Source organism: Panicum virgatum, chromosome 1N (assembly GCF_016808335.1).
Source record: "Panicum virgatum strain AP13 chromosome 1N, P.virgatum_v5, whole genome shotgun sequence".
Taxonomy (NCBI): domain Eukaryota; kingdom Viridiplantae; phylum Streptophyta; class Magnoliopsida; order Poales; family Poaceae; genus Panicum; species Panicum virgatum.
Window position 1 is genome coordinate 10,522,801 of NC_053145.1, and position 12,439 is coordinate 10,535,239.

At 47.4% G+C, this 12,439-nt stretch overlaps 1 protein-coding gene and 1 non-coding gene across 2 annotated transcripts; one reads left to right on the top strand and one right to left on the bottom strand.

The window, feature by feature from the left end:
• Positions 1–10,069: 10,069 nt before the first annotated feature.
• Positions 10,070–10,176, bottom strand: LOC120657790. Its single transcript, XR_005668327.1, has one exon. It is a non-coding gene; the product is annotated as a small nucleolar RNA R71 (small nucleolar RNA).
• Positions 10,177–11,002: 826 nt separating this feature from the next.
• Positions 11,003–11,527, top strand: LOC120653289. Its single transcript, XM_039931057.1, has one exon. It carries the CDS (start codon positions 11,003–11,005, stop codon positions 11,525–11,527), a length of 525 nt encoding a protein of 174 aa, XP_039786991.1.
• The last annotated feature ends 912 nt before the right edge of the window (positions 11,528–12,439 follow it).

Genomic DNA, 12,439 nt, shown 5'->3' on the forward strand with positions numbered 1-12,439 from the left:
CTACTTCGACTACTTCCCGGCGTAACCATTCGTGGGACTGCACTGCGAACATCTTCCTGCATCGCCATAGTTCGGCTACTTCGAGCAAGGCCAGTCGAATAGCATGTCTATTCCAGCTGGTAACGGCGCAACCGGTGCCTCCGGCACTGGTCCCGCCTTGGGGTACTTACTAAACCTATTTTGGTTTAATTCTTTGTTCATGCTTATTAGTGAGAATAACATGAACACATACACATATCTTGTACACATATTATCACTCATCTATATCATGAAATTGATATTAATATTTGGAATTAAAATATACCGAAAATTACCTAGATATCTAACAGCAACATCTTGCCATTACAAGAATGGTGGCTGATGATGAACAGGCGGCAGTATGTCAGCAATGGGGCAGAGTCGGGCATCCTGGATCACACGAGGTGACTCACTCGCCGAGTTGATCAATGACCAGTCGGCATGCTGTTCCAGGCATGGCAACAACGGTGATGGCGTCATCGGCGACATTACGAATACGCCGATGCTGAGGGAGCTACCAATCCAGCGCTATGGTCAGCTCAGCGTGCATCGGCTCTGGTGGAAATAACTTCTTTAGCAAAATATGGATATATAATGTCGTAGCCGATGGCAAGAATAAGAAGGAAACAGTACACCCGCCATCGGCTAGAGGCACTCACGTGCACAGGTGGAAAGCTAACATGCTTGTTGGAATACAAGCAAGAAAGAGCTACGTCTTCCATCATGCAAGGTCATGCACGTACCCGCATGTATGAGGATAATACTTTAAGATGACCAGAAGACCGGCGATTAAAGCTATGAAGGATGTGTTTCTTCTGTGACTTCCGATAGCTCCGACTACATCAACCATGGAGTAGCAGTGTCACCAGCTCATCATGGCTTGGCCGCTGCTGACATGAGGCCTTCAGAAGTGCCAGGTACGATTGATGTCATCGTTGATAGCATCATGCTAGAAGTGCTGCCGTGATTGCCGGAGCTTAAGAAAAGGATGGTGCCATTGATGACAATGACAACGAGACCGCTGGATGACTAGAAGATTATTTCAAAACGACGGGGGCACCACAGGTCATGGGGTGACTCACATCGTCAAGATATTCGGCGACCAAATCGGCGCGCTGCTTCGGATGTGACGACAATGGTGACAGCATTATCGGCGACGTTACGGAGACACCGATACTGGAAGAGTGTTGCCGATCCAGTGTTATGGGCCCAACGGTCCTGCTCAGCGTGCATCGGCTCTGACAGAAAGAATTGATTTCAACAAATTGTCAATATCTTGACGATGGCGCCGATTTCGTCATCATAGCCAATAGCAAGAACAAAGAAGCAATATAAGCTAGCAGAGTGTTTGTGTGCATCCTAAACATATGTATACATGCGTCATAATGGTTGGAGAAATAATGAATAACTTACATGTGAGAAGACGTACAGTCTACAAAGACAAGCAGAGGTAGAGCTGTCAGATCATCAGTTTTGAATATGGAAAGCCGATGAGAAATATGCAGAAGAACACAACAGTTGTTGGATAGTCTCATCGGCTACTGTTAAAGGAATCTCCAGCGGCTTTTGTTTTTGGAGAGTTAATTAAGTTACAAATGCATGTCAAATGCTGGGAATTAAAAGAAGGCTACATGTCGACTGGGACTACATACTCGAGAAGACATGCAGGCATGGTGAATACAAATATACAGCCGATGATTACTGAACAGCAAGGATTGACAATCACAAGATTATGTTGCTGCCGCTCCACTGCCAATACTAGTATGATCAGAGAAACCTTACTTCTTACTGCAAAATTACTTGGGGTTTTTATTTTATGAAAAAATAAAATACTTAGCTCCTAAATGACACGAAATTCCTACCAGGGCCATATATTGATATCTTTGAAAACCTTACACATGTGCTACTTGTTTTACATTGAGCTTTGTCAAATTGTTTGCGACCCTTATGAGATTCGTTTCATGTTTTTTAGATCAAGATCACGTACACTCCATATATACTCATGTTGACTTCTACACTAGAAGTTATGCAAAAACATGCCTCCCATCCACACAAAAATACTCCATCGCTTTGACATGACTCTTCATGTTGCAAATCTGAGCTTTAGCTTCCGGGCGCATCGCTGTCGCTTCGTTCAGATTTATTCAAAAGTTATCGAATTATATTTAGGCTTTGACTTCCGGGCGTATTGCTGTCGTCTCGTCTAGATTAATTCACAAATTACCCGACTTCACGATCTATTTAATTGGCTGTTAGTTCTCTTGTTTTCATGTTAAATCTTGCAAAGCCAGTTAGATTGGTTGTAAGCTCAATTTTGTTCAGATCCATATATTTGTGGGTTTGTGCATTGTTTTCCGGCACGTGTCGGTTTAGATCAAAGCCGTCTGTTGCATACCGATATCGGCAGCCTCTTGCCGATCTCCTTTAGATCGCTTTTAATACACATTTATCTTAACCGATCTGTTATTGTTTTCTGTATCGGCAGAGCGTTGCCGATACACCACCTGAGAGACATTTGGAATTCTAGCCGATACGCTCTCGGATTTTACTTTGTTTATTCCTTGTCAATTACAGGTCAGATTGACTGGCACGCTTGGTCTACTTTCCGTGCTTGGCGAACACTTGCCCTCGGATTCCAGTGTGTTGATTTTTGCGTCAACAGGTAAGATCCTGATAAACAAGATAGGTACAAAGCCTAAGCTAGAGCAATTACTTCCGCACATAAGTAAGATAACTTGGAAAGGTAAATAAATGCGAAACGTAAAGCTAACTCGCAAAGATAAAGAAGATAACTTATATTGATAAATGTCAAAGAAAAAGATACAAGAGCTTATACCCGACTTCCGATGACGACTCTGGAATCTCGAGGCAAGCTCGACTCGACTCTAACTCCCAGACTACCTAACCTACTCTAGAAACTAAGAATGAGAAGAGATATATCCTTTTGTGTGTGTTACAAGTGGGGGATGAGGATCCTATTTATAGCACTCCAAGGTCGGTTCTTGGCCGGTAAAGCCAGTAGCGTCATTGGTAAGCAGTTGTAGTCGGTGCGCCTAATTTCCACGCGAAAGTTGAGGCCGAGACGCTGCAAAGTGGGGCCGGCCGGCCTCTCCTAGGCCGGCCGGCCTGGAATTCGTGCCATATGTTGCCGACCTTCTCATGGACGCTCCTGATCTTGTCTAGATGGCGGTGGAGGGTTGCGTCGGGTTGAAGCTGACAGTTGGTAGGCCGGCCGGCCTGGGTTTGGCACATCTCGGCCTCCCGTTTAACTGAAATCTTGATCAAAGGGTGCATGAAGTCCATAGTGGTGCTCCAGGCCAAAAGATCGGGGTAAGTGATGCAGGTGGGCCCTTCAATCCATGTGCTAGGCCTATCAGTCCATTTGATCAAACCAACTTGCAATCTTTGGTTTAGAGGCTTTGTACACATGTCTCTTCGCTCCTGTACCGAAGACGGGCACACATAGTGGAAGTGATAGGCCGGCCGGCCGAGGTGAGGCCGGCTGTCCTGGGTTTTTCCCAGTTTTACCTCATTTTTGGTATATTAGTTCCTGTAACCACAACTCATCCAAAACTTGTTGCACTTGTTAGAAATAAGCAAAATATGTATGAAACATAGTGTGAAGCTCATTTTATTCTCGAGAAGTTGACGGTCAAGATGGGAAATAATGGCCGTCAACAGGCCGAGGTACACCGCGAACGCTCTCTTCCTTTCTGGGGATTATAGCTAAGTGTAGGACAGCAGGAGGTTTCGGTGAGACATCATTGGCAAAGGAGTGGTAGGGCATTTATAGCCATGCCATGGAGCGATGCCCATGATCCTCCAGCTTCCATGCCATATAACTACACGACCCCACGGCTTCCCATCACGCGAACCACCAGGAAACGGGCACCGGTGAGGTAAACAAGGTACGAGCCTTTAATCCCCTCCGTTCATTTTTTTCCCTGGATACATGATTTGTAGGGAGACGAATGGCTGCGAGCCGAGCGCCGATCACGAAGATCGTGCGCCCGCACCATCCCAGCTAGCCAAGAGCGAGATCACCACTAGCATACGATCTCGGCCCTCAGGGCTAGGGCAGTAGGTAAGGTTGTATATGCCCCTACAGACGTTAAGGCCAGGGTTCGGAGACTGGCGCTCCGATGGGTTCGACAGTCACCTCGTGCTGACCTAAGGGAGCGAGGGGCCGGAAAGGATGGGTCCACTAGCGGCCAACACCCTGGCGTTCGGAACGCCCTGGGCATCTGAACCCGCGTTCGAGTCTTGGACTGCAAATATGATCCATGGTTTTTCCCCGAAGAAAGGCAGCGAGCCGCCGGATCCGATCGAACGGATTTGGCAACTATATGGATCGTGCACCAAGAGTTTGGAGTCGACCACAAGCTGGTCTATGTCGGATCCCGGTGAACGAGAACTGGGGCTTCACTCGAACTACCCGTTAGCAGCTCGACGAACACCAAGCTTCGCCCATCGAGGAAAAGCATGCACAGCTCAACCCCTCCGTCCCAATCGAAAGGGAAGCGTGAGGGAGACAATGGAAATACGAGACGTCTCTCAATGGGATCCTCCCAACGTGCGAAGGCTTGAGGGGCGAACTCGCAAGAGAGGCCAAAAATGCGGCCGCACAAAACACAGAGAGCGGAGGAACAGGCGAGAAAAGAGGACATCTTGACTTAAAACACATAAATATATTCCACTCTTCGATCAAAATCATAAAAAATATGATTACATGATAAGCTAATCCGAGGCCATGTACAAGAACAAACTACTAAGGCACCACCTGCTAGGGCGATGCCGGAGACCCTGGCAGAGCGTCTTCCTAGTAAAGGAGGATCACCAAGGACGACCACGTCGTGATCCATCCTCTAATGGCCATGGTGACCTTGTCGGGGCCGGGGCTCCGAGGATGAAGAGGAAGGCTATGGAGACACACCGCAAGCCTCACAGCTGGCGAGAGCAGGGCGGTCAGGGAGGGGTCAGCGAGACCCCAAGCCCACTAGCACCAGCCAAGTTTCACGACGTCCATGTCTGCCTTGCAGGCAAGACGTAAATGGATGGCAATGGCATCGGCATTGACGGGTTCGGCCCACAGCATAGCGCAACATTGCCATCACCGGTGAGGGCTGAAAGCCCCCAAGCTCATCCTCTTCTGCTCGTGATCAATCCTCTAACAGCAACCAGCAAAGGACCGGCTGATGGTCCAGACTGCTGAAATTTGCACTCTTGGAGGGTTGAAGTAATCGGGCGCCATGGCTAAAGGTGAAACCGGGGGACTTGGTGCGGAGTCAAGAAGCCCAGGGTCCCTATTAATAGCCATGCGAGCGGCCCGCGCCACCGAATCGAAACGGCCCACCGCACCACCCGGGCAGTAAATGCGCACCTACCCCTAGTACCGCGCCTTCCGCGGCGGTACCACACGAGGCAGTTGTGACATGACGCCACGAATGGGCGGAAGACGTGCCAGGCCATGTCGCGCACGATGCACCATCATCGAGATGGACGCGACAGCCACTCGTCAGGAATCCGCGCCATGAATGGGCGGAAGACGTGTTAGGCCTCTGTCAGCCGAATCCTACTCAAGTACCCTGGCGACCGACAGGATCGTACGGGGGGATGGGGGCTTGACGAGGACATTGGCACGGAACAGACCTGCGCCAGCACGCCCTTGATCGGCACGGCAGCGGCCTGCTCATGCGTCAGACGTGTTAAGTAAGCGCTATGACGGGACGGGACGCCCGGATTCAAAGCATTGAGCTTTGCGACCATTACGTCCGATAAGACGGAACGACAGAACTCAAAGCATCGAGCTTTGTGACGCCCTTGGGACCTCAACCCAACCCCAAAGATATTGCTGTGGTTGGCGGTGCGAGTATCCAACCTCGACAAGAAATGGATAGAGTGTACATCCCGTACAAGCTTTCAGGAAAAGTGATCGACTGGAAACAGAGGTGGCTTTACCTTGGAAACCATAACGCCTCGCTGCCAGTCATTACTCCTGGACCCCCGACCTACAGGCCAGAGTGGAATAAGGGTCCAATAGACGATAGCCAAGTCCAAGATCTACTCGCATGGATTGAAGACTTGAAGAAAGAGAAAATGTCCGAGGCTGTTGTAGTGATGGACTGGATGAAACGCAGAATCCAGCCGTGACAGTACCGGACTAAGCTTGGATTTGAGTATCTTGGAACCAATGATCCATCCCTCTACTTGATTGCAGAGATTTCTGACAGAGAAGCTATGCGTCTGTTGATGGTCGTTAAGTGCTAAATTTGACCGTTAGCTAGACTAAATAATAAAGGAAAACTATATGCCTTACTCGCATATTTGTATCACTAACCTAGTTCCACAGCTGATTTGGAGTTTATATGATTTCAGATGAGCAAGAGTGGAATAAGACGAAAACACGATGAAAACGCCACGCAACTACACAGAAGATTGCGTCCGGCGTCACACCCTTACAAGGAGGGCCCACCTAGCATAGCAAACGGGGGCGCCACGAAAGATGCACTAGAGGATAAGGACGAGAATCCATGTGTCAGCCAGCATGCAAAGGATAGGATCAAATGGCTGACAGGAGGGGTCGGCCGTCCAGGTGCACTTCGAGGAGGAGTAGCTGCCAAGGAACCTGATCTCCTTTCATATATGCATTTGGCGGGAACCGACCTCCAAGGCTATAAATAGGGCCCCTCTCCCTCTCATTCAACACACACACACACACACACACACACACACTCCACACACCACTTCACACACCCACTCTCTCTTGCTCTCTTGCTTAGGTAGTGGAGCTAGGCTAGTTTTCCTTTAGCGAATCAAGTCTTCCTTGGAGTCGTTGAGCGATCCTCGACTCTCGGTATGGCTTTGTACTCTATCTGTCAGTACTCTAATCATAATATAGAGCTTGATCATGGTTGCTTTACTATTTTGATAGTTTATCAATCCATACTTCTATTTATCATGAGTTGTGTGATGAGTATGGTTAGGCCAGATGATCTGAGTATGCATATCGGTTCATTGTGCTTTCGGGCTTGCTCTAGTGTTTTACTTGTCCATCCACAGGGTGGGAGACCCGGGGATGCTAGAGTAGTGACCTCATACACAGGCATGGTGCTCAGGTATGCGGGATCCTTCGGATATGACCATGCTCCACAGTGTGACTGGGGTAGATGGCAGGAGGTGACAGCCCTGTCCGTCCGGCGTAACAGTTGTGTTGCGTTTAGCATATTCCCCGACGTTTGGGTTCGGTGTAGGAGTTCATGCAAAGAGGTAATGGGACGGGATGTTCTCCAGTGTGGGACCTTCTCCCTGCTATCCCAATTTCCTGGCACCTGCAGCCCTAACCATGTTCTAACATAACCTTTGCTTTGAATATATACAATAGGACCCCTAACCTAGCGTAAGCTACAGCTAACTTATCATAGAATAGTTTAGTTCGTTCTTTAGTTCTTTCGTTCTTTCTTTCTTTTCTTTCTTGGGTGTTGGATGTATGCTTGTGTCACATTATCCTGATTTATCTTCTTTATGACTTACCCCTACTAGAGTATGCCTATTGTTGACGGTCGTCAAGTGCAAAATATGACCGTCAACTATACTCATTAAAGAAGGAAAACCATACCTCTTACTCACATATTTGTATCACTAACCTAGCTCCACAGTTGTTTTCGAAGATTTATGATTTCAGGAGCACAAGTCCAGAATAAGAGGAAAACACGAAGAATACGCAGATGAAACCACAGAAGATCGCATCCTGCGTAACACATGCAAAAGAGGCCCACCTGACAGACCAAACTGACCAACGAAGTCCTGGCACCGACCATCTGACATCAGGACCCACCAGGCAGTGGCCAAAGGCAGTGGCCAGAGGTGGCAATGTGGGGTCAGCCGAACCCATGGTTCGGCCGAACCTAGACAGGCACCTATCCAGGTGCATTTTGGCAGGAAGTCGGTTCTGATCCTCCTGAAGGCGGTTCTCAGTGTTTCCATGTATAGCTTTGGCGGGAACCAACCTCAAGGCACTATATAAGGGGCCACTCTCCACAAACTCCACACACACCACTTGAAGGCCTCTCTCTCACACTCTCTTGTGACTTGTACTCCTCAGGGTACTGGAGCTAGGCTAGTACTTCATCTCTTTAGCGAATCCAGTCATCCTCGGGGTCGGCGAGCAATCCTCGGCCTCTGGTATGGCTTTGTATCCTGACTCTCATTATGTTATTCATTCTGAGTTCGTTCTTGGTTATCTTGCTATGTTCTTAGCTTGCTTAGCCTTGATCTGTGCTTTATCAAGTTATACTAGTTGCTTGCTTAGACCAGATGATCTGGGTAAGGATATCGGTTTGTTGTGCTTTCGGACTTGCCTTAGCATCATACCTGTCCATCCGAAGGGTGGGGGACCTGGGGGTGCTAAGGTAGTGACCTCATATGCGGGCATGGTGCCCGGGTATGCAGGATCCCTCGGATATGATGGTGCTCCATGGTTTGACTGGGGTAGACCGAAGGTGGTGACAGCCCTGTCGATCCGCCGGGAAGCTACTTCTCGGTTAGCGTACTCCCCGACATTCGGATATCGTGTAGGAGTTCATGCAAAGATGAAATGGGACTAGATGTTCTCCAGTGCGGGTCATTCTCCCCGATGTCCCTAATTTTCCGGCACCTGCAGCTCTAAGCATGTGGCTAACGTAACTTATCTGCTAACATGAATAGTATACTAGAATCTTGTTTGCCAATGCTCCCACTAACCTTAGGTGTGCTTGTTTATTCATTATTCATGAGAGTTGGCTGTTCTCTGTGTGTCACATTACCCCTGATTATCCTTTATTTATCACTTACCCCTGTATAATCAGCAGTCTGCACCTTATTTTATAATGTCATGGTTATGTAACTAGTAAATATCTTTACAAAACCTCACCATCCCTTGGGAAAATATAAATAACGATACCCTGAATACTTCTGTGTGAAATGCTACAACGGTATATCCGTGCGTTTGCGGATCTTTCTGTAATAATTAAGACATACCAACCCGACATTCCTTGGTGACGTTGCTAGGAACTAACCCCTCCTAGTAGCGACGTTAAGAAATACCAACACCTATTACTTGAGGAACGATGTCATGATTAATGTTAAGTACAATACCTTTGCCACTACCATCCTTTGGAAAAATATAAATAATGATACCCTTACTCTCCGGGTGAAATGCTACAATGGTATATTCGTGCGCTTGCGGATCCCATCTGTAATCGTATAGACTATACCACAAAAGTGGCAATCCTTGGTGCAGTCGCTAGGGATGGGCTTAACACCCCCATTCCTAGTGATTACGCTAAGAAAAGTCAACACGCATTTCTGGCACCGTTACCGGGAACTAACCCCTCCTGGTGGCGACGTTAAGCAATGCCAACAAGCATTTCTGGCGCCGTTGCCGGGGATGGCATGTGAACAAAGTTATTGTGCTGATATTAATCTAGGCTTCATACTAAAGATATAGTCATTACTCTTTTAGGTTAATGTCAATTTATGTCTTCTTTTATTTTTGATTTGAAAGAAGACAGGGGTAGTGTATGACCGGTTTCTCCCTGCTGGAAAACTACACAGAAAATCTAGAGAAGCTTGTGAGAAGGTCACGACCTTGCGTCGTCCCTCCTCCCGCTACTCTTTCAGTACAGAAACCCAGTTCGGAGGCACCAACTGTTCGTGAGGCTATGGTCTCCGCGAGTTCTCCGTCCCCTACGCCGCCAATGTGGCTACTAGACCCAACATCAACGTTGGGGATGTGAACTTTGAACTCAAGTCCAGCCTCATTAACACGGTGCAGGCTAGCCCATTCTGTGGCAAGCCGAATGAGGACGCAAATGCCCATTTGCAAAACTTTCTTGAGCTTTGCAACACCGTGGTGATATGGGGTGTCGCCGCCGATGTTGTCAAGCTGAGGCTGTTTCCCTTCTCCCTGCTGGGAAAGGTGAAATAGGGGTTCTATAAGGAAAAAAACAATGACACCTGGGACAAATGCTCCAAGGTGTTCCTTGCAAAGTTTTTCCCGCTGCGCAAGACGAATGCCCTGTGTGGGAAGATTTCATGTTTCCAGCAGACAGGGATGGAATCCATCCCAGAAGCTTGGAAAAGGCTGCAAGAATATATCACAGCCTATCCTCATCATGGGATAGATGAATGGCTCATCCTCCAAAGCTTCTACAATGGGCTAACAACGACATCACGAGCCCATATCGATGCTACTGCTGGAGGAGCTTTTCTCGACATGACCATCACAAAAGCCAAAGCTTTAGTCGAGAAAATAGTCTCCAACCAGGGGTGGAGCGAAAAACGACTCCAACCCCGGACAAAGGGCATGCATACCATCTAGGAGATGGATATGATTGCCGCGAAGCTGGACCTCCTGATCAAGAAGTTAGGAGAAGGGAGCCAACAACAGATCCATGCTCCCATTTACGCCATGGGTTCGCACTTCACGTGCGAAGTTTGTGGCAATGATGGACACTCAGAGAACGACTGCCCCGAGACTCATGAAGATTGCACGTACATAAACAACAATGGGTATCGTCCACCACAAGGAGGCCAGGGGTGGAACTAGCCGCGTCCACCATTCCAAGGAGGTAATAACTATAACTCCAATTTTAATTCAAATTTCAATTTTAACCAACCTCCCTTGAGAGAACTTGATCCAAGCCAAACTAAAATTAATGAAAATATAAATAAAAAGCTTATGGCCAATGGCAAAACCCTGGAAAGTTTGAATGTTAAAATTGAAACTTTGTCCTTAACTCTTAAAAATCAGTTAAGTTTCAGTAAAATGTTTGAGTCACGTTTAGCGCAAATTGCTGCTGTTGTTCCTATTTACGAAAAAGTTCAAGCGGGGACCACGAAAGGTGGTAAGTCCACTCGTGATCCACCACATCCTAACCATGTAGAAAAGGTAACAACCCCTCAAGAAGAAGAGACACAAGGAGATACCAGGGAACCCGAGAAGGAAATGGCCCCCAAGGATTACACCGATACCAGTTTCTTGCCATTTCCTACTCGTAACCGGAGGACAACCGTGGACGAACAGTCCGCTCATTTTGTTGAGATGATCCAGAAGATACATGTTAATGCCCCTCTGCTGGACGTAATGCATGTACCGACATATGCCCGTTACATCAAGGACATCATCCACAACAAGCGACCCTTGCCCTCCACGGAGGTTGTCAAGCTGACGGAGGAATGCAGCGCAACTAAACTTAACTGGCCTCCAGAGAAGAAGAAAGATCCAGGGTGCCCAACAGTCACGTGTTCAATTGGGGCACAGCACTTCGGCCGTGCTTTGTGTGACCTGGGAGCCAGTGTCAGCATGATGCCTAAAGCCGTCTACGACAAGCTAAACTTCACGCACCTCACACCAACACCAATGCATCTCCAGCTAGCTGATTCTTCAATTCATTACCCAGAAGGGATTGCTGAAGATGTTTCGGTCAAGATTAAGGATTGCTTCATCCCTGTCGACTTCATCGTGTGTTGACATGGATGTTTCCAAGGAAACCCCGCTTATCCTTGGACGTCCATTCTTGAGCACTGCGGGGGCACAGATCATTGTTGGAGCGGGAGAAATACGTTTCAACATCAATGGCAAGGAAGAGAAGTTCCTATTCCAGCCCAAGATAGAGCAATGCTCCATGATCAAAATCAAGTATGGGCCAAACCCACAAGGCATTACTAAGGTTGTAATGACACCAAGGAAGCAAGACAACCTCGTTGACCTCATGAAGGAAATCATAAAAGATGGAAAGAATGAGGTAGAAAGAACACCAAGAGCAGAAACACAATCCTTGATACCTCAACAAGATCAACCATCCACATCGAGGAACAAAAAGGTGAAAAATCAAGTGTAGCAATCCGTCTCTACTTCCCCTAGAATGGATGCTCCATCGTAAGTCAACAACGGAGAAAAGTCTTGCACGTCGGACTCTAAACGACGCGCTATCAGGGTGATGACTTCCCTAAAATATTAGCATAGATTGAATGTGAACATGAGCATAATGTACAGGTTGAACGTGGACATGAGCATAATGATTGAACATGAGCATGAGCAATATGGTTTACATAAAAATAACAAACTTTTGTTCTTGATGTGGGATCTTTTACTTATATATATCTTCATTTCCCTAGACTAAATCACTGAAATTGTCTTACCCTATGTGGTTTAGGGACCTAGAGTGATTGTTGTGGGATCTACATATTCTGGAAAAAGTACCCTCTGCAAAATGCTCCTTAGCTGGGCTGCCAAACTGGGCTTGAAGCCTACATATGCTGATTTAGATATCGGCCAGGGTCTATAACGATCCCTGGATGTATTTCCGCTACCCCAAATGAGAAACCTAGGGATGTAAATGGTATGGATATTTCCCGACTATATTCGAATTCGATCCGGTCT

Coding starts and splice junctions, on each gene's coding strand:
- LOC120653289 (XM_039931057.1), top strand. CDS start 11,003: ATGGCCCCCAAGGATTACACCGATACCAGTTTCTTGCCATTTCCTACT.